This window comes from Geotrypetes seraphini, chromosome 9 (assembly GCF_902459505.1).
Source record: "Geotrypetes seraphini chromosome 9, aGeoSer1.1, whole genome shotgun sequence".
Taxonomy (NCBI): domain Eukaryota; kingdom Metazoa; phylum Chordata; class Amphibia; order Gymnophiona; family Dermophiidae; genus Geotrypetes; species Geotrypetes seraphini.
The window spans coordinates 73,906,358-73,928,940 of record NC_047092.1 but is presented as its reverse complement, the minus strand read 5'-3'; the positions used below and the strand labels follow the sequence as shown (position 1 = coordinate 73,928,940).

The 22,583-nt window shown below is 45.3% G+C and overlaps 1 protein-coding gene across 8 annotated transcripts in view; it reads right to left on the bottom strand.

Moving 5' to 3' along the window:
• Positions 1–22,583, bottom strand: part of USP15 (ubiquitin specific peptidase 15) — a 323,996-nt gene that overhangs the window by 6,607 nt on the left and 294,806 nt on the right. For all 8 annotated transcript variants that reach the window (XM_033959056.1, XM_033959057.1, XM_033959058.1 and 5 more), the window contains 2 exons: positions 21,211–21,314; positions 5,393–5,481 (listed from right to left, as the gene is read on the bottom strand). In XM_033959056.1, the coding sequence (XP_033814947.1) occupies positions 5,393–5,481; positions 21,211–21,314 (193 nt within the window). The remainder of the gene's footprint in view (positions 1–5,392; positions 5,482–21,210; positions 21,315–22,583) is intronic.

The following is a 22,583-nucleotide window of genomic DNA, read 5'->3' as shown; positions in this document are numbered from 1 at the left end:
CCTCTGCCACTTGTTGCCTTGCAGCAATTCCACGGTCCCACTCCCCTCAGAGTTCCTGTACCTGCCACCAGTGCCGCTGCTTCTCCTCCGCCACCTGTCGGCCCGCGCCGCCTCCGTCACTGCCGCCTCTCTGTGCTCCGGAGGCCCTGGCCATTTCCTCCCAAGCTAATAGAACCCTAAGTGCGCATGCGCACTCCTACCTGCCATAGTAGGGTTTTATTATTAGTGATATTTTATTATTGATGTTGCTAATGTTTGTGACATGCTAGATGTACTCTTTGTGAAATTAACAAATATTGTCTGTTTTTGAGAAGATCTTTCTAGTTCAGTTATTTACATGTTCCTTCAATTGGGTTTTTGTTGAAGTGACTACTTAATTTTTGACAAACAATGAAGCCCTTGCATGTTTTCTAGCATTTTTATCTAATAAAATGACAAGGAAGGGGATTCTATATATTTTTTATGGTTTAATTTTGGATTAAGGGGCCCTTTTACTAAGCTGTGTTAGGTGGTCATGTGTACCTAATGTAGCTTAAAATGGCATATTGTGGGGCACATTCAGGTCCGTACTTTGGTAAATGTTAATTTAACGCATGCTAACCCATACACTAAAATGTTTATTTTTTGGGGAGAGGGCATGTCCATTAGTTTGCACAGCTATATTACATAGAAATGATGGCAGATAAAGACCAAATAGTCCATCCAGTCTGCCCGGTTAATTTAGGTGAGCGCCTGGCTGTCATCTCAGTTGTAAATTCGCCTCAGCCTGACTTTTTTTTTTTTAGCGCCAGCAAGTGGGTTTTCAGCTTTTTTTTTTTTTTTAATTTTTCTACCGCTGGTCGGCTTTTACGGTCGCAGTTGGAGGCAGGGGCTGCAGGCTCATTATGACTGAGTGAGCGAAACAGGAAGAATCCTGATGTCGTGTTTGCTTTTGTTCTGCTGTTGATCCCACAAGACAGGCTGGTCGCTGCTTGCAGATCTGTTTCTGCAGGACACTGGTTTCACTTTGTGCATGAGACCTAATCAGAAAAAGGAGAGGTGGAAGCTTGCAGTTGTGTGCTTAAGAAACTGCTGCTGCATGGAAAAGGAGGGAGAAGGTGCCTAAGAGGAATAAAGCAGGTCCAACAAATAGATTTGCTACAAGCTAAGGCGGGAGATAGAGCAGGGATGGAAGCTTACAACTTGGTGTTCTTGTTTGCTTTGGGCCTTCCTCACAGCTGGGTTCTGCCTACTTTCTGTTTCCGCGAAGGCAGAAACCGGCAGTGAGGAAGGCCCGAAGTAAGCTTCTCTCCGTCGCTGACCTATCTCCTGCTTTAGCCTGTAGCAAATCTGGCGACCGGGAAGGGGGGGGGGGAAGAGAAATGCTGCTGCTGCTGCACACAATTGGGGGGGGAGGAGAGAAATGCTGCTGCAGCACCCAATTGGGGGGGGGGGCAGGAAGGAAAACCAGGGAAGGGAGAAGAGAGGAAAGAGAGATGCCAAGACCATGGAATGGAGTGAAAGGAAAGGAGATACCAGACCATGGAGGTGGAGGGAGAGATGTCAGGGCATATGGTGGGGAGGGGGGGGAGGGAAAGAGACAGATGCCAGACCAGAGGAAAGGCAGGAAGGAAGGAAGAAGGCAGAGAAAGGAAGGATTGGAGATGCCAGATAATGGAGGGAGGAGGGTGATGGAAGGAGAGGAGAGAGATGCCAGGACATGGGGGGGTGGGGGGGTGGAGCTAAGGAGACAAATGCCAGACCAGAGGGAAAAAAAGGAGAGGAGGTGCCAGAGCAAGGAGAGAGAGGGAGAGATAGGAGAGGAGGAGATGCCAGAGCATAGGGAAGAGGGTGGAGCCAAAAAAATGGAGAGGGGGTGAAGCTGAACTGAATCATGTACAAAGGAGAGAAACGGCACAGGATGTACAGTTTATTTAAGGGACATAGAAAGAGGAATAAAGGGAGTACTAAAGGAGGACAAAGTCATTGCTGACAAACTGAACACATTTTTTGTGTCTGTATTTACCGAAGAGGATATATACAATATACCAGAAGCCGACAGGCTATATGCAGGAAACAAAAACGGGAAGATGACAAGGTTGAGTCAGTCTAGAAGAGGTATTAAGGCAGATTGATGGGCTTAAAAACGATAAGTCCCCAGGACTGGACGGCATCCATCCGAGGGTAATCAAGGAACTGAAAGTGGTTATAACTGAACTGCTTCAACTAATAGCAAATCTGTCGATCAAATCAGGAAGGATTCCGGAAGACTGGAAAGTGGCGAATGTTACGCCGATCTTCAAGAAAGGTTCGAGGAGAGATCCAGGAAACTACAGACGTGTGAGTCTGACCTTGGTACTGGGAAAGATGGTAGAGGTGCTGACAAAGGACCACATCATTGATCACCTTGACAAACACAATCTGATGAGGACCAGCCAGCACGGCTTTAGCAAAGGAAGATCTTGCTTGATGAACTTACTGCACTTCTTCGAGGGAGTAAACAGGCAGATAGACAAGGGTGACCCGGTCGACACTGTATATCTGGATTTTCAAAAGGCGTTCAACAAGGTTCCGCATGAACGACTGCTTTGAAAAATTGCAAGCCATGGAATCGAGGGTGAAATACTCACGTGGATTAAAAACTGGTTAGTGGATAGGAAACAGAGAGTGGGGGGTAAATGGACAATACTTGGACTAGAAAAGCGTCACGAGTGCAACAGCAATGAGTTCTGTGTATAATTCTGCTCACTCTATCTTTGAAATAAAGTGAGATTAAAAAAGATTCAGAGAAAAGCAACAAAAATTTATAGAGGTGATAAGACTACCTCTCTTTTCAAGAAACCTAAACAGGTTCATAGTCTTCTGCTTGCAGAAAAGATAACTGAGAGAAAATATGATAGAGGTCTACAAAATCATGAGTGGGATGGAATGGTTGTTTATCCTTTAAATACAAACAAGACAACAAACCATGTAACTGATGTAACTGGTGGACACATGGAACGCGCTCCCGGAGGATGTGGTAGGGCAGGGCACGCTTCAGGGGTTCAAGGAAGGTTTGGATAAATACCTACTGGATAAGGGGATTGAGGGGTTAAGATAGACATAGAGACAGGTATAGGAAAAGCAGGGACAGATAGACATAGAGATAGGTACAGGAAAGGCAGGGACACTTAACAGGTCACTGGACCTCATGGGCCGCCGCGGGTGCGGGCTGCAGGGCACGATGGACCTCTGGTCTGACCCAGCGGAGGCAAATATTATGTTCTTATGATGACCAGCAAATTGAAAACAAATTGTACTTATTTTATTTTTTCTCCACACAGTGTTATGCTTTTGATTCTATTGTGGGAGAATGTGGTGAAGGCAGCTAATTTTTTTGGGTTCAAAAGAAGTTTGGACAAGCTCCTAGAAGAAATGACCATAATAAAATTTTAGTTAGACAGATTTAAAAAAAGCCATTGGTCATCCCTGGAAATAAGCCATGAGAAACACATCTACTTTTTAAGTATCTGCTGAGCACTTTTATCCAGGACTACAGAAAGCTGGGTTTGAAGGACTTAAGTCTGGCTCAGCTTGGCTTTTCTTATGTTCTTAATTTATTTTCTAGACAGCAGAATATGCAGAATATACAATGGAGTGAAAAATAAGACTAGTCTCTATGTATTTTTGACATCAAGTATAGTCATCCAAAGGTGAACTGCTTGTCTTCATAGAACAGCCTCATTTTTAATAGAAGGCAATATATTACTTTCTATTAATGTTTCAACCTCATTGCTTTACTCCAATAGAATGTAAATAATTTTGATAAATTCTGTTTAAAGATTTTTTAAAGGGAAAAATATAAAACTTGCTATCTTTTCTTCTGATAAAGAAACCTTACTTTGGCCCTGATTCTACATAGTGCGTCCCGATTTTAGGCAGCTGTAGGCGTCCTACAGCTGTCTAATCAGCCAATCGGGATGCACGTTTTTTTAAAAACATGCTCCCCAGGCAGGCTTTCTATATTGAAGGCGAGGCCCGCAAGACACCTAAGCTCGCCTAAGGGTCTGATTGGCCCAGGCTCTAAGGCGCCTGGGCCAATCAGGCCTTAGACTTAGTGGGGATGGGCGGACCCGCTATGCCTAAGGCCTGATTGGGCCAGGCTTCTAGAGCCTGGGCCAATCAGGCCTTAGGCTTCGGAAGGATGGGCCGGGAAGGGGTGGGCCCGCCTCATTTCAATGAGACGGGGCTGCCGGCTAGACGGGCAAGTCCCGTCTGGCCAACAAGGAAAGGTTAGTTTGGTTGGGGGGAGGTTTGAGGGCTGTTAACGCGGGGGGGGGGGGGGTGCGTCTTCCGGCAGGAGGGATTGGGCACCCTCCTGCCAGCGATCGGTAGTGTCGGTGGGGGGGCGGTCGGTAGTGTCAAGGGGGGGGGCATCTTCTGGCAGGAGGGATTGGGCACCCTCCTGGCAGCGATCGGTAGTGTCGGGGGGGGGGGGGGGGGATCGGTATACTTATAGTAGGAGGGATTGGGCACCCTAGGTTCGCCTAAGGCCCTTAGGCGAGCTTAGGTGTCTTGCGAGCCTTGCCTTCAATATAGAAAGCCTGCCTGGGGAGCATTTAAAAAAAAAAAAACGTGCATCCCGATTGGCTGATTAGACAGCTGTAGGACGCCTAAAGCTGCCTAAAATCGGGACGCACTATGTAGAATCAGGGCCTTTGTGTTTACAGCAAGTTATGCTAGTTCTTTAAGGAACAAGTATACAATAGACTTTATATTTTCAACTAAATATAAGTTTGATAGAATCTATACATTTGATATTTCTTATTATTGTTTAGATTGTAAGTTCTTTCGAGCAGGGACAGTTTTCTTCTTCTTTGTGACTCTGTACTGTGCTGTGTGCGTCTGGTAGTACTATAGAAATAATTAATAGTAGTATTTATTTTATCATGGAAATGTTTGTTTCATAAATAGGTTTACTCAGTTTCAAATGTTTTGTGCACTGTTTATTATATGGATGATATTTATGCTCCATCAAAATCTTGTATTGTACTGTAGAGAATATAATTTAATAGATAAAAATTAAAAAAAACTCCTTTTCCTTAAGAAACAGACATTTTAACAACTTGTCAATTAATACAATACAAAAATAAAGTTCACAGTAATAACAATATTAAGTGAACTCACATATTAACAAATACAACTAGATTATATATTTAAAATACCTAGCTAAATATATTTTGACTGAACATTAAGATGACTTACTTTTCAAAAGTAGACATTTTGAAAATTACTGTACATTAAATCAATGGCTTAGTTTTCTTGTATAATATATGTTAATGTATTAATTTTTTTTCCTGGAAAATAAATCTCTTGAGTTGATAATTGTTTGGTGTTTACAAACCCTCTCCCTTAAAAGTAAATGGATACTTGCCACTATTTGGTCCTCAGATGCAACAGAAACACTATTGTCATCAAAATAGTACCATTTTCCATCATCTTTATTTTTTGCAAATGCAGTATCTAGGAAAAGAAAATGTTGAAAATGAAATATCAATGTGGGTAGTTGATCAAAACTAGTTTACTTACAATGCTACTAATCTAAGATTTTTGGATTATTCTAACTGAAGAAATAAAAAGCACAAAATATCTGAACCATAAAACATGTAAAAATAATCCACTGTATAGGAAACAAAACAGGATAAACTGTAAAATCACTGTCCAAATGAATTCTTGTACAATCCCTCTGGAGCCTGAACTATCGGGTAGTGCATCCATTCCTGCCTTGGATGCAGAACTTAAAAATAACAACAACCCCCTATGCGAGGTCACCTGTGCAGCCACTCCTCTTGAAGTTCAGTTTGATTCTGCAGCCTTGCTGAAAACTTCTAGTTTTCTTCTGCTCGTGATTATATTTCTTAATTCCTAGTCTTTTACTTTCTTCGGTACCATGGGTTTGCCCTCGTGCTGCGGATCAACTCTGTGCGAGTGATCCTTCGGTGGCAGATCGCAGACATTTTAAAGTTTGTCTGCTTCTGGAGGGTGCTCTGTAAGCCTGAAACTACAGTAATCCCTCTGGACAGCCTGCAGACTGAATCGGATCTCCAGGTTTGGGAGCCATCTCTCCCCTGGTTCGTCCACAAAGGGGTAGAGCGCAGGCTGCTGCGGTTCCAAGGAGGTACACCGGGATCAGAAGCACGCCGCGTGTCTTCCCTGATTTCCCTGAGGGGTCCTGGTGGTTGTTCTCTGAGGTGACAGGAAGTTGAGGCGGCCAGAAGATCTGAAATATCCAGTTTAATCAGCTCCTGAGGTAATGATCTCCCTATGCCTATACTGTGTATTGCTGGCTGCCATTGAAATACATTGCAGCACATGTCTGTGGTGTCTGTGAGTCACAGACTTTGATGATTTTGGGGGTCCTCAAATTGAGGTTTTGGGGGGTTTCCCTGCATGCCCTGGTCCCCTACCTGTAAAATCCTAAAATTGCCGTTTTTAGCGTTTTCCTGTGTTTTTAGCGGCCATTTTTCTGTCAAAATCTTGGATTTTCTTAAAAATTTTTAAAAGTATATTTTTTTAATCTTAGAAGCTTCGTTTTTGCTCCAAACTTTACAGATGGCCACCTCAGGACAGGATGGCATGGATTCATGCCTTAGATGCGGTGGATGGCGGCTGGATTCGCGGACGTTTATCTCGTGCGCTGCAGGCCACGAAGGGGGGGTGAGACATGAGCAGATCCCACGCTCCCCTCCTCCTGAGAGGCCCTAATGCCCTTTAATTTCACCGGAGTCATGATTCCTGCATCCGGGACGCCTAAACTGAGCGCGGATGGTGTTTTTGCGAAACGCAAGCGCAATTTTGGGAAAAAGTCTCCTCAGTCTGCTAATCCTGTGAGATCTGAGATGCACAGAGCGGTTCCGGCCTTCAGTGTCTGTTTTTCACCAGATTTTGGGGCTCTGAAGTATCTGACTGTAAAAGAAACCCAACTCCCCCCCCCCCAAAAAAAAAGCAACCCAGGACTAAAAGGGGCTTTGCCCGTTTCTCCTACTCAGACTCTAGTACAACAGTCTGTTCTACTTTTAGATGCCAGCATGACAATTTGTTCCTTTACTGGGGTACCAGTAAGTAGGTGGCTCGTCCCCATCCTTGCTTCTGCTTCGGTGTCTGTGCCGTTGCTGTCGCGTGTTTCTTCAGTGGAATCAGCAGAGGTAGCTAACTTAGCAGATCTGGGTGATACCCCGGCCAATGGGTTCCGAGACCTTACGGATCGCCAGGCAGAGTGCCGGCTCTTCAAGACTAGCCACCTGCTTGTCTTTATTTTTGGGCTACTGTGAACATGGAACCTGGTTTCAGACCATGCGGTTCCGACAAAATGTACAGTTCGGAGTTCTATGCCTCCGCTGTCTGCCTTCTTGCTGCAATGCGGTTTTGGCGGAACTGCTGTTAGAAGTTTGGGAGTCCTCTCTATCCCATAATGTGTTTTTTTGTGGGATGTTTTCCCTGCATGGGGTGTGGTAACATGCCTGCATCTCTATCTTGCTATTCCTGCACAGAGTTGACATAGGAGAAAAATACCCTTGAGCCATTGAGATTACTACTATGGATAGATCTTGTCACTATTCGCACACTTGTCAATGACATTTAATATAATATCACTGAATGTCAAGGGCCTTAATAATGTTATTAAAAGGAAGAAAATTTTGTCCTACCTAAGCTCCTTACAACCGGATGTTATACTACTACAGGAAACACATTTGAGTGCTTCGGAGGCTAACAAAATACGGCTTCCATGGGCCCACTTGCCTTACCCTAGTCAGAAATAGACCAGATGTCACTGTTCTGTCGTCTTCTAATGATGCTAGTGGAAGATGGATCCAGGTTAACCTGTGCATTAATAAATGTTCTGTATCTGTTACTAATCTTTATGCTCCAACGTCGGATTGCCCTGAGTTTTTTGAGGAAATTGCAAATCAAGTTGTGAACTCTAACTCTACTTATCATATAATTGCTGGCGATTTTAATCTCATTCTGAACCCGAGCCTTGATAGGATCTCTTCAGCAACATATAGACCAACGAAGGCAAGTGCTGCTTTGCTAGACATAATGACACAGCTGGAGTTAACCGATGCTTGGAGAATGCTTCATCCGAATGATAAGGAATTCTCATTTTACTCCCCGCCACATGGATCCTACTCTAGGATTGATATGTTTCTCATAAGCACCTCATTACTCCTGTCCCTTACTGACTCCTCTATCCATGGAATATCAATATCGGATCATGCCACTATCACGCTTACCCTGGACAACTTAGCATTGCCTATGCCATCCAAATCATGGAGGTTTAACTCGTCACTGCTTTCAGAAGATGGATTTAGAGAGCACGTGGAAAAAACTATCTCTAAATTTTTTCTTTTTAATATTTAATATTCCTGAAGATACCAGCTGGAGTATCACCTGGGACTCATTCAAAGCATACAGAGGAGTGATCATGTCGTTCAGCTCGATGGTTAAAAAGAAAAACGCTGCAGAACTATGAAAACTTGAATCTCTGATCAAAACAAAAGAATTTGCGCACCAATCTGATATCAACAACTCTCTTCTCATGAGGGAGTTGCAGAGATACAGATTTCAATACAACTCTTTATTGAGGAAAGCTGCTGCTCATTCCGTATAAGCAGCCCACTATTATGTGGACAACAAGAAGTCGGGTCATTTATTGGCATCATACTTTAAGCATAAAAGTGAACGTCAGTTTATATCCAGCTTGACCTGGCGGACGGTACAGGGTTTCAAAATGGGATTGGACAAGTTCCTGAGGGAAAAGAGGATTGAGGGATACAATTAGAAGGTTACTATACAGTAATAGATCACTTACAGGTCATTGACATGAGGGGCTGCCGCGTGAGCGGACTGCTGGGCATGATGGACCTATGGTCTGACTCGGCAGAGGCAATGCTTATGTGCTTATGTACAGATATTTCCACTACAACTGAGATATTACAGAAATTTAAACAGTTCTATGAAGTCTTGTGCACAACTGAATCACTTAATAATGATGATCCACATGCATTTCTAGAACAAGTCTCTTTGCCTTTTCTGCCTGACTCCAATCATCCTAAATTGACATCCCCTATGTCGACTGCAGAAATCATTGACGAGATGGCGACAAATAAAGCACCAGGACCAGATGGCATTACTGTCGAATTTTACCAAGTCTTTAAGATGACATTGGCCCCTCTTTTGCTGCAGTTTTTTGAACATCTTGCATTGCAGGGGAAAGCAGATGGGACTTTTACCAAAGCGACTATAATTGTGATTCCCAAACAGGGCAAAGATCCTAAACTTGTTAGTAATTATAGACCACTCTCGATGATAAACGTTGACGCTAAAATTTATGCTAAACTACTGGCCTCCCGACTACAGAAAGTTTTACCCTTGCTGATTACTGAGGACCAAACGGGTTTTATGTATGGTCGCCACTCCTCCAACAACACATGCACCCTGTCTAATATTATATCTGTATGTCAGTCTAAGTCCCACAAACTTGCCCTATTAACACTAGATGCTGAAAAGGCTTTCGACAGAGTGGAATGGCCCTTTTTGTTCACCACCCTTACTAAATATGGCTTCCCCAAGCAATTTATTCAAATGATTATAGTTTTATACTATGCCCCACTACAAAAATTTGCATCAATGGACACCTTTCTGCCTCTTTTAGACCATCGAGAGGAACATGACAGGGATGTCCACTCTCGCCACTGTTATTCAATTTAGCTCTAGAATCATTGTTGACTGCTATCCGTGCAAATGACTCCATCAAGGGATTTGTCCATGAAACCATGAAGGTTAAGTTATCCGCATATGCTGATGACATAATACTTTACGTTAACTCCTGATTCAATTCCATCCATTCTCAACATAGAAACATAGAAACATAGAAAAAAGTGGCAGAAAAGGGCTATAGCCCACCAAGTCTGCCCATTCCAGGTTTCCCCCCCCCCTCTGAATTTACTCCCTTAAAGATCCCACGTGAGTATCCCATTTTTTCTTAAAATCCGTCACGCTGCTGGCCTTTATCACCTGGAGTGGGAGTCTGTTCCAATGATCCACCACTCTTTCGGTGAAGAAGTACTTCCTGGAGTCGCCATGAAACTTCCCTCCCCTGATTTTCAGCGGATGCCCTCTGGTGGTCAAGGGTCCCACGAGCCCGAAGATATCATCTTCTGACTCGATGCGTCCCGTGATGTACTTATACGTTTCAATCATATCTGCTATGCCTTGGTCTCTGGATATAGACTGAACACATCAAAGTCTGAGATTATGCCGCTGAATTGTGCTCAAGACAAACATGAAATGGACTCGCATGGTTTTCTTTGGAATCCAACAAAGATTAAATATCTAGGTGTTTATGTGGGCTCCACTCTGGAGGATATGGAGCAGTACAACACAGATTATATTCTAAATACCATCAAGGATTCCACTCTCAAGTTGACCTGGTGGGGGCCGACTGGATACCATTAAAATGATGCTACTTCCCAAAATAAATTATATCCTGAGCATGGTTCCATTTTTGCTCAAACGACATACATACCATGACATTGAACGCTGTTTGAGTGCATTTTTATGGCAAAATAAACAACCACGAATTGCGCTATATAAGTTGAAGCAACCCAAAGAGATGGGGGGAGCAAATTTCCCTGACTTTTTGTACTACCACCAATCTTTCATTATGCGCCATGGCTCGATGTGGTTAGATTCTAATTCCAATCCTAATTCTCCCATCTGGTTAAAACTGGAAGAGTCTGCATGATTCAACTCGCCTTGGCTACACTTTATCTGTACCTTTACAAGCAATGGAGTATAAAAGAAGAGAAAGAGATAGCTGACAAGTTAAATGAGTTCTTCACGTCAGTCTTCACGAGGGAGAATACAACCAACATTCCGGAACCCGAGGAAATCGTAATAGGAGACCAAAATGATAAACTGGTCAATTTAGAGGTAAGCCAAGAGGATGTACTCAAGCAGATAGACAGACTAAAGAGCAACAAATCGCCAGGTCCGGACGGCATTCACCCAAGGGTACTCAAGGAACTAAAAAACGAAATAGCGGAGCCACTTCGACAAATATGCAACCTATCCTTAAAAACCGGAGAGATCCCGGAGGACTGGAAAATAGCAAATGTCACGCCCATCTTCAAGAAGGGCTCAAGGGGCGACCCAGGAAACTACAGGCCGGTGAGCCTGACCTCGGTCCCGGGAAAGATGATGGAGGCACTGATTAAGGACAGCATCTGTGAACACATTGAAAACAATGGGCAGCTAAAACCGAGTCAGCATGGCTTCTGCAAGGGTAGGTCATGCCTCACAAACTTATTGTACTTCTTTGAGGGGGTGAACAGCCAGGTGGATAAAGGGGAATCTATAGATATCATTTACCTCGACTTCCAAAAAGCCTTCGACAAGGTACCACACGAGAGACTGCTCAAGAAGATATGGAACCACGGGGTGCAAGGGGAGGTCCACCGATGGATCAAAAACTGGCTGGAAAACAGGAAATAGAGGGTTGGCGTAAAGGGCCATTACTTGGACTGGAAAGGGGTCACGAGCGGAGTTCCACAGGGGTCGGTGCTGGGACCGCTCCTGTTCAATATCTACATAAACGACCTAGAAGCGGGAACCAAGTGTGAGGTCATTAAATTCGCAGATGATACCAAACTATACAGCAGGGCTCAAACGAGGGAAGACTGCAAAGATCTCCAAAAGGATCTAACGAAGCTGGAAAAGTGGGCCGAAAAATGGCAAATGAGCTTCAACATAGGGAAATGCAAGGCTATGCACATGGGGAAAAAGAACCCGATGTTCACTTACAAAATGGGGGGAACACCACTAGGAGTCAGTAACCTGGAGAGAGACCTGGGAGTGATGGTAGACGCAACAATGAAGGCATCGGCGCAGTGCGCCACGGCCTCAAGGAAAGCAAACAGAATGTCGGGTATCATTAAGAAGGGTATCACGACCAGGACGAGGGAAGTCATCATGCCGCTGTATCGTGCAATGGTGCGGCCGCACTTGGAGTACTGTGTCTAGTACTGGTCGCCGTACCTCAAGAAGGGCATGGCGGTACTTGAGGGAGTACAGAGAAGAGCAACTAAACTGATAAAGGGAATGGAAAATCTCTCATATACCGATAGATTAAAGCAGCTAGGACTTTTCTCCCTGGAAAAGCGGAGACTTAGAGGAGACATGATAGAAACCTTCAAGATCCTGAAGGGCATAGAAAAAGTAGACAGGGACAGATTTTTCAAATTATGGGGCAACACAAGTACAAGGGGGCACTCGGAGAAATTGAAAGGGGACAGGTTTAGAACAAACGCTAGGAAGTTCTTTTTCACTCAGAGGGTGGTGGATACATGGAACGCGCTTCCGGAGGCTGTGGTAGACATGAACACATTAAATGGTTTCAAAGAAGGTTTGGATAGATTCCTAGAAGAAAAAGGGATTGAGGGGTATAGATAGATATAGACCACTACTCAGGCAATGGGCTTGATGGGCCGCCGCGGGAGCGGACCGCTGAGCAGGATGGACCTATGGTCTGCCTCAGCGGAGGCAACTTCTTATGTTCTTAATGGATAAATGCCAACCCATTTTATATTCCACTCACGAAGTACTCAAAGCCTACGACAACTTGTTTGAAATTAAATGGAATGAATCTTGTCGAATCTTGTTGTGGCATAACGATCATATCAAGATACAGAACAGATCACTTGATTGGAAGTTATGGCAGAATTGTGGCATCTGGACTCTTCAAGATTTACTAAAGGACCCCCAATGGATGACCTTTGAGGATCTTTACACTCGTTATCATTTGCCTCATCATCAACAATATCGTTGGATACAATTGAGACATAAGAACATAAGAATTTGCCCCCGCTGAGTCAGACCAGAGGTCCATCTTGCTCAGCGGTCCGCTCCCGCGGCGGCCCATCAGGCCTAGTGCCTGAACAGTGGTCCCTGATTAATTTTGTAACTTACCTCTAATCCCATCCCTATAATGTATCTCTACTCTTATCTGTACCCCTCAATCCCTTTGTCTTCCAAGTACCTATCCAAAGCTTCTTTGAACCCCTGTAGCGTGCTCCTGTTTATCACATCCTCTGGTAACGCGTTCCATGTATCCATCACCCTCTGTGTGATAAAGAACTTCCTGGCGTTTGTTCTAAACCTCTCCCCTTTCAATTTCTCTGAGTGCCCCCTTGTACTTATTGATTCCCTTAATTTGAAAAATCTGTCCCTGTCCACTTTTTCTATGCCCTTCATGATCTTGAAGGTTTCTATCATGTCTCCTCTAAGTCTCCGCTTTTCCAGGGAGAAAAGTCCTAGCTTTTTCAGTCTGTCAGTATATGAGAGGTCCTCCATGCCCTTTATTAGCTTAGTTGCTCTTCTCTGGACCCTTTCAAGTACCTCCATGTCCTTCTTGAGGTACGGCGACCAGAACTGAACACAGTACTCCAGGTGCGGGCGCACCATAGCACGATACAGTGGCAGGATGACTTCCTTTGTCCTGGTTGTGATACCCTTCTTAATGATACCCAACATTCTGTTTGCTTTCCTTGAGGCCGTGGCACACTGCACCGACGCCTTCAATGTTGTGTCTACCATCACTCCCAGGTCTCTTTCAAGGTCGCTCACCCCTAGCGCTGATCCCCCCCACTGCTTGAAAGCTCTGTATCCGGATGTGGGGAAATTGGGAACTACTCCAGCATTGATTTCTCAAACTTCGTTAATTAATAAAAATAAAAAGGAGTCGCCTCAAGATGGTATGTTCTATTGAGAAAATCTTCGAATTATTCCCTATCGAAGGTGATGAATGCCTGGCATGGAGATTTGGGACTAGCTTTAGAGGATGAAATTTGGCAGGCAGTCTGGAAAAATTTGTTTAAATCCTCTCGATCTGCCAGCATTCTTCAATCTATGTTCTTTCTGTTGCATAGAACTCACTGGACCCCAATTAAGGTAGCAGAACTCTCAACTGGACTTTCTCCCATGTGTTGATCTTGTAACATGCAGGAGGGCACTTTAACGCATATGATCTATGATTGTGCACACTTAGTGAAATATTGGAATACAGTATGGGAAACTATTTCTAAAATACTAAACATAACATAGCCTCTGAGTTTACACATTATTATACTAGGTCATCATGGCCTCCTGCATTTGCTGCTTGATCACAATGTGAGACTGCTCAACATATTGATATTTCTAGCCCTTAAAAATAAATTACATTGCTGGAAAGACATGTCTAAGGTGAACTACAATACATGGTGGAATATGCTATGCCTTACAGTAAAATATTAAAGCGTTATAGCGGAAAAACACAAGGCCATGAGCTCCTATACTAAAATATGGAGTCCGGTTAACTCCTATTGCAACACAGGCTGACGACATTCAGCTCATGTGCGGAAACATGACTGTCATCATTTAAATCTGGTTCTTACCTTATGGCTCATTCCCAATGTTTGTATGGGTATATGGCTCCGGTGTCTCTCTGTGTTTTGGATATTACATGTATTTTTGGCTGCGTGTTGTGCTGCTATTCCCCTCTTTCTAGATAGGCATGGGTCTGCCTGCTGTATCACATTATGTAGATAATTTCTTGTGACTCATTGCATTGGTGCAGCGCGCATGTTTCTTGCCTTGTTAACATTTATTGTACTTAATATACTAAACTCAATAAAATTTTTTGAATTAAAAAAAAAGAAGTCTGGGAGTCCATGGAGGGTTTCCTTATCCTTGGCAAAGTTGTATCCCATGGCATCGGACTTCAACTAGAGACTGGTCCCGCTGACGATGGATTCAGTTGTGGCTCAGGTCGTTAAGCGTACCTCCTTTTCCTCAAATGGAGGGATTGTCCTACAGGATGTTCAGGACTGATGATTGCTTTTTGAGCTCCAGTGTCGTTCTGTTTCCACTACAGCGGGAGGGCGAGCTGCGGCGGCCACTTCTGTGTGGCCTGGGAATGTCTGAATTTTTTTGCCCAAAGCACTCTGTAGCATCTTGAACTAAGCTCGGAGCTTCTTCAGGCTCCGCTCGGCGAATAACTTGGATTCACCAGTGGTTGAGTGCTACTTCAGCTAAAGGCTCAGTGAGCAGGTTCCTTTTACGTGTTTGCTCCTGTTCTGCCAAGGTTTGGATGACCTATGGCCAGTGTTCAGGTCTGTAGCCTGAGGTGCTCCCGGGCTCTAGACCTCGTCCGACCAGGGGTGTGGGATGGCTGAATTTTCGTCCATGCTGGAGTTCACCGGACTCCCAGCGGCGGGACAGCGTTTCAGAGCTCCCTCCAGTCCTGGCTTTGGAGGTGCAGCACTCCCACAGTTTTTTTACTCCCGGTCTTCTGCCCCTTTCTAGAGAAAAATATGCCATCAGGTCTCTGGCGGGGGGTGGCTTTTGGCCTTCCTTCCGGAATGGCAAATGGTAATCTCAGCCCAGTGAGTCCTTGGGCTTAGGAAAGGTCTTTGACTACAGTTTTTCCGGCCTTCTTGTCCCTTCCTGTGGGAATTCCGAACATGGCCAGCCAGGTGCGAGCCATAGCACATAGGTTGCTGGATCAGGCAGCTATAGAGCCTGTCCCAAAGGGAAACTGGGGCACCAGGGGATACGCCATTTACTTCATCATGCCAATGAAAAAACTCTGATTGCTGACCAATTATGGTCCTGAAGGCAGTGAACGCCGTCCTCTGAGTTCCACATTTCTGGCTGGAAACGGTGCATTCAGTGGTGGCAGCAGTGGCGTCCAGGGAGTTTTTAGCTTCCTTGGACTTCTCAAAAGTGTACCTCCACATCTCAATTTTTTGTTTTGTTTTTTCCAGATCATCGGAGGTTCCTGAGGTTGCATGTTCTCGAGAGGCACTTCCAGGTCATGGCACTGCCCGTCAGGTTGGTGTCGGTGCCCAGATCATTCACCACAGTCATGGTGGTGGTGGCTGTCCATCTGTGCTCACTGGGGGTGCAAGTCCATCAGTACCTCGACGGCTGGCTGATCAGAGCTCCCTCTTTGATGGAAGGCCCTAGGCGGTTTGCCAAGCGGTGACTGCTGGACAGTCTCGGCTGGGTGATCCATCTCATGACGTGTCGCTTCGAGCTGCCACAGGACTTGGAGTACATGGGGGTCTGGTTCCATGTGGGCAGGAACCAAGTGTTTCTGATGGACTCCGGGACGATCAAGCTTCGGAGTGCAGTCGGGACACGTTAGTGGCTCCAGCCCCGACAGACTGGCAGTATCTGCAGGTATTGGGTTTTTGGTGACCATAGTTGTGATCCGTGGGCAAGGGCTCACATCCGTTCTCTTCAGTTGTCCCTTCTATCCTGGTAGAATCCTCAGCGGGATGTGCTGGGGTGAAGTTGCCATGCTTGGCAACGACTCGCAGCTGTATGGCGTTGTGGCTGATCCTGGTTTCTCTGAACAGAGGGCTCCCTCTGCGCATCTTGGTCTGGGTGCCCCTGGCGATGGACGCGAGTCTCTCCAGTTGGGGAGCAGTTTGCGGTCTGTGACGGTCCACTGTTGATGGACTGCGTTGGGGAGCAGATAGTTGTTCAATCGGCTGGAGATGTGTATGGTCTGTCTGGCCTGCTGCGATTTCAAGGGATTCTCTGCATATTCTCGGACATTGCGCTGGTGGTTGTCTATGTCATCTTGTTAGAGGGGTATGAGGAGTCCCCTGCTGAGCCTAGAGACTCGGATGCTTGTTGCCTAGGCGGAGAAGCGTCTGATGGCCTTGTCCTCCGCTCCTGTGGCAGGGGTGGACAATGTGCCAGTAGACTTCCTCAGTTGTCAGATTCTGGACCCAGGAGAATGGTCCCTGTCCGGGCTAGCGTTCAAAACCATGTTTCTTTGGAGGGGTCACCCCGTCTTTGATCTGATAGCGTCCTCGGGGAACCGGAAGGCGGACAGGTTCTTCAGCCCCCGACAGGAGGTTGGCAGAGCAGGGCTCGGCACTCTGGTTCAACCATGGACTAATGGGGAACTTCTGTATGGCTTTTCCCCATGGCCTATGATAGGGCGCATTCTGGGCCGGGTGGCATCTCACGCAGGTCCGGTGTTCCTAGTGGCCCCAAACTGGCCTGGCTGTCCTTGGTACGCAGACCTGGTGTGGTTGAGGGGTCTGTGTCTTCCTTGCCATCGGAGATTGCTCACGCCTAGAAGTGCTTTTCGGCCTGGTATGCAGCAGTTCACATGGATCCTTTGGCCCCATCGGTGGGCCTGTTCTGGCCTTCCTGTGGGCTGGCTTCAGGAAGGGTCTGGCGGTTTCTTCTTCCAGGTCCCCATTGCGGGACTGTCGTGTTCGGGTCCCTCTTCTCTCGAGGGTTCTCTGGTGTCTCTCCAAAATGTTGTAGGCTTCTTACGAGGAAGCGGAGAGGCTGCAGCCTCCCTTGTGACTGCCTGGTTCTCAAAAGGATCTGAGTCTGATTCTCCACTCATTGGCTCGTTTGATCTATGAACCGCTGGCTAGGATTTCTCTGAGAGATGTTGTCGTCAAGATTGATTTCCTCGTTATGGTCGCTTCTGCTCAGGGTCTGTTGGAGCTTCAGGCTATGTCATGCAGGGATCCTTTTCTCTGCATTACGGAGTCTGCGGTTGTTTTGAGGACCATGTCTTTTTTTCTTCTGCATGTGGGGTCAGCTGTCCACGTCACCCATGTAGTTCAGCTACCCACTTTTGTTCTGTCGGGTTCCAAGTCTACGACCTGTGTTTTGCGGTCTCTTGAGGTGTGGCATCTCTTTTTGAGATGCCTTGAGGCTACTAACGACTTCCATCTGTTGGACCATCTGTTTGTCCTGGTGGGCCCCGCACGCCGGAGTCGGCCTACTTCTGAGGCTACCTTCTCACGTTGGTTGCATGTGGGCATTTCCACGGTCCATGTGGCGGTGGGAACGCAGCCTCCCTTTGGCGTGAGAACTCACTCTCCCGGAGGGCTTCCTCGTAGGATGACTCATGTGGTCTCGCCTGAGATTTGTCGGGCGGCCTTGTGGGTTTCCCTTTATATTTTTTTTCCAGGTTTTACCGGCTTGATGTGGCAGCTATGAGTGTTAAGGCCTTTGTCCCGTCTGTTCTGGCGGTGGGCTCATTGGGCCCCCCCTCCCCCGAGATTTGGGACTGCTTTGATACGTCCTAATAGTTCAGTCTCCAGATGGATTGTACAAGAATGAAAAATTAGGTTTCTTACCTCTGCTAATCTTCCTTCTTGTATATCTCCTCTGGAGCCTGAACTCCCGCCCTTCTGTTTTGTCCAATTTGCAGGTTGCCTGCCAGTAACTGATAAGTTGGCTTTCTCTCTTTGACCAGCCTCGCTAACATTTCCCCGAGAGTCCTTTTATTTAAGCTTATGGGGTTTTAGGGGTCCTGGGATGGTGCACCTTCTGCTCTTTAGGCTGGGTCATCTTTAGTTATCTGTTCTTCAGTTTTGCAGGTGTGAAATGTTTCAATTTCTTATTATCCTAACATAACTTTTATTGGCAGTTGTAGATTATGTATTTGGTTATCATGAGCAGCATTGATTTGTGTCGGGGAGTCCCCGCACTCCCCTCTCTTTTTCTTGTGTTTCCTGTTTGTATTAGATACTCCTGGCTTTGCTACCTACTGAACTTCAAGGGGAGTGGCCACACAAGTGACCTCGCAGAGGGGGGTTGGTGTTATTTTTAAATTCTGCAGCCAAGGCTGGAATGGATGCACTACCCGATAGTTCAGGTTCTAGAGGAGATATACAAGAAGGAAGATTAGCAGAGGTAAGAAACCTAATCTTTCAATCTGGGGGAAAGCTCATGTTTTATTTATGTTCCTTGATCAAGCATTAATTTAGATTTTCTTTGGTACATAAAGCAAAAACAAACTGCTATTCTTCCTAGAGACCTCTGTAATTCTTATGTCCAGCCTCAATCTTCAATTCAATCTCAGTAGAAAACCAGTTGATTATCTTTAACAGATATTCTTTGATGATAACAGTTCACTAATCACACAAGTTATACCACTGACCTTGGTAACAAACAGATTGAATCTTCCAGAGGTTTCTGGAAAAGGCAAAGGACTTTCACTGACTTTATGCAATCATTTCCATGCTACAGCATCCTATGGAACAGTCAGTTCCATTTATTTTATTTTGACTAGAAGGGGTAGAGCTATATTAAGCCCCAAAGCTAGGGAAGGGCATCTCTTTCCCCATAAGAAAGATTTACAAGTGTGTAATAAAAGACAACAAACTTGATACTCTGGGCTAAAAAATTTGACTTAACAAGGGACAGTTGAGGCGGAGCACTTCTACTTGACTCCAGGGCTGACTGCAAAGACATTAAAAAATGCTCTGCTGAAAACGTCTCACCCGCGCTGCACAAACCAGCTGCAACTTACAAGCTGCACTGCACAGACACCAGCTCTTTTCATGAAACTGAAGATGTGGCATCAGCCACATTTTTCTGCCAACAGGTTTGCCTTATATGTTCCATATGCATAGTACTTCTTTCCTTTTTCGTGCAGCACCATCATTAAGGCCTATGAACAACAAAACTCAGGCACAGCACTCTACTTAAAGAAACATATTGTCTGTTGAATTACATACAATTAGTTCAGGTTCTCTAGGAGTACTGTACAAGGAACTCTGAGGCACAAAAGAGAGGAGGCTGGGGAGAAGGAAGGGGGAGGGTCCTGGAATCTCCAGGTGCAACACCCCAAACTAGTGGCTCAGAAAAAAAAAAATCTGTACTTTTTAAAAATGTCTCTCTTACTGCTTGGAAGAACAAAAGAATATATTAAGTACTAGTGTTTTAGCCCGATATATTAATGGGTGTTAGAGTAGATGTCTATTTTTGGGTTTTTTTTTCTTTGTCTCTTTCTCGTTGGAGGCTGTCTGTCTGTCATTCTTTCTGTCTGTGTCTCTCCCTGGCCCCCTGTATTTCTCTGTTGCGCCATGCCTGCCTGTCTCTCAGTGGCCCCCTTCCTATGTCCATAGTGTCCCATCTTATGTCCTTAGTGCCCTCAGTACTTCCTTCCTATGTCCTTAGTGCCCTTTCCTATGTCCTTAGTACCCCAGTGCTTCCTTCCAATGTCCTTAGTACCCCTTCCTACATCCTTAGTGCCCTCAGTGCCTCCTTCCCATGTCCTCAGTGGCCCCAGTGCATCCGTCCTGTGTCCTTAGTGCTCCCAGTGCCTCCTTCCCGTGTCCTTAGTGCCCCCAGTGCCTCTGTCCTGTGTCCTTAGTGCCCTCAGTGCCCCTTCCTATGTCCTTATTGCCCCCAGTGCCTCCTTCCTATGTCCCCCTCACTGCCTTCCAGACTTTGCCTGCCTACCTCCCTCCCATCCCCCTGTGTAGTAGACCCAATGAGCAGCATCTTTAAATTTCTACCCCCCCCATTCCCCCTGTACAGTAGAACCCGGCATTTTTATTTCCCTCTCTCCCATCCCCCTATGCAGTAGAACCGGTGATCAGTCTGCTTCCATCTCCCCCCCTCCCCCGCCACGTGCAGCCGATCCCATTGACCCTCCCATCCGCCCCTCCCACTCTGAGACGACCTACAAACCTTCCGGAACCAGCAGCGTCCCCAGCACTTTAAAGACGCTGCTTCAGGACCTTCTAATGCCGATTTCCTCTGCTGCATCTCTGCCTCTGATGATGTCATCAGGGATGCGGCAGAGGAAATCGGCATTAGAAGGTCGTGAAGCAGCATCTTTAAAGTGCTGGGGATGCTTCTGGTTCCGGAAGGTTTTTTGTTGTTTCAGGGTGGATGGGAGGCTCAATGGGGGTTCGGGTATGGCGAAGAAGATGAACTGCTTCCTTCTAATGAGTCGAGGGAGGGAGTAGAAGCGCGGATGCGCACTCTTGCCGACGGGGATCTACAGGTTCACGGCAAATGGAACACTTAGGTAAGAGTGTGCATGCGTGCTTAGGGTTTTATTATATTAGATTCCTACCAAACCATTTCAGAATGCACAAGATTGCCAGACCAACCACAGAATGAGAAATACTGACTGGTCAAGCTGCTGCACAGGGTTCTAAAGCTATGATAACACAATTCATTAGTTTGTTTGTTTTTTAGTTGTCAGCTATTTTACCTATAAAATCTCTACTCCAAAAATGATATGAATTGTGTGTGTGTAAAATGACAATTCATATCATTTTTGGAGTAGAGATTTTCTCTGATTTGTAAGATATTATATGCTTGATAATATGTACAGAGGTTTAAAAAGATGAAAACACAAAGCTAACTTACAATGTCCTCCTCCCATTCCTCCATAGTGGTTAGAGACAGCAATCAAGTTATAGCAGCAAGGTCCTGCATTAGGATTAATAAGAAACTCTGACATGTCCAAGTCACTGTTTAAAAAAAAGTTTACATTGAATTACTGAATTATTCTACACCCGTTACTTTTTTTGTCTCATTTCTATACTGTCACACGCAGAGCCAAGAACAAAACTGTATTAACTGTACTAGATTCTCCTTATGGGCATAACAAGCCCTCCAACTTTGGGGGTGCAACACATTGCTCCCTCTTCCTCTCTTTCCCTTCCCCCCACGCTAAACATACCTTTGCTGGTGGGGATGCTTAGCCACGCAAGCCAAATAAACACATTGCTGAGGTTCCCCTTCTCTTTGTACTGCTTCCTTAATGCAAAAGTCAACAGTGTGCCTTCAGCCATTGTTGCTAGATCTAAAGGCATGCCGCCAATTTCTGCCTTAATGGAAGCAGTGCGAGGAGGTGGGGAACTAGGGCCAGTACTGGGCAGACTTGCACGGTCTGTGTCTGTATATGGCCATTTGGTGGAGGATGGGCTGGGGAGGGCTTCAATGGCTGGGAGGGTGTAGATGGGCTGGAGTAGGTTTTAATGGAGATTTCGGCAGTAGGAACCCAAACACAGTACCGGGTAGAGCTTTGGATTCTTGCCCAGAAATAGCTAAGAAGAAAAAATTTAAAAAATTTAAATTGAATCAGGTTGGGCATACTGGATGGACCATTCGGGTCTTTATCTGCCGTCATCTACTATGTTACTATGTTATATATGTATTTATTTGGCTGGCAGGGCTTCTGCATCCCTTCAAGCAAAGGTAAAGGGGTGCTGCAAGTCTGGAAGGTGCCCAAGCCCAAAATGAAGCGGAGGCGGGCCCCCCAATTGTTACGCCACTGTTCTCCACAATTCAGGAAAATATACTTAATACACTAAGAACGTACTTGTCTACATTTTAAATTTCAAAATATGTTTTGAGAAATATACTGCCTCACGGTTGTAGCAGAAGATGTAGATGAGTGCCATTATCACCCAGGTGTGAATTATACTACCTTATCTATTTAATTTGATAAAGCAAAATAACTTACTTTCATAACTCATCACTTTGGAACTCCTTTCCTATTTATGTACATTGAATCAAGGGTTGAACACATTTTACTTTCTTAGGGCTTGTAGTGTTCTTTTTATTAAGCGGTGCTAAAAAGTGGCCTTAGCCTTAGATGAACTGTTATGAGAATTATCATTCCATGAAAAATCTCTCCTTTTTAGGCAAGGAAACTGAGAAGATATTAGGATTATCCAGAAAAACCTAAAGTTGGAAAAACTGTGCAAATTGAAGTTTTTCCCATGAATTTGATT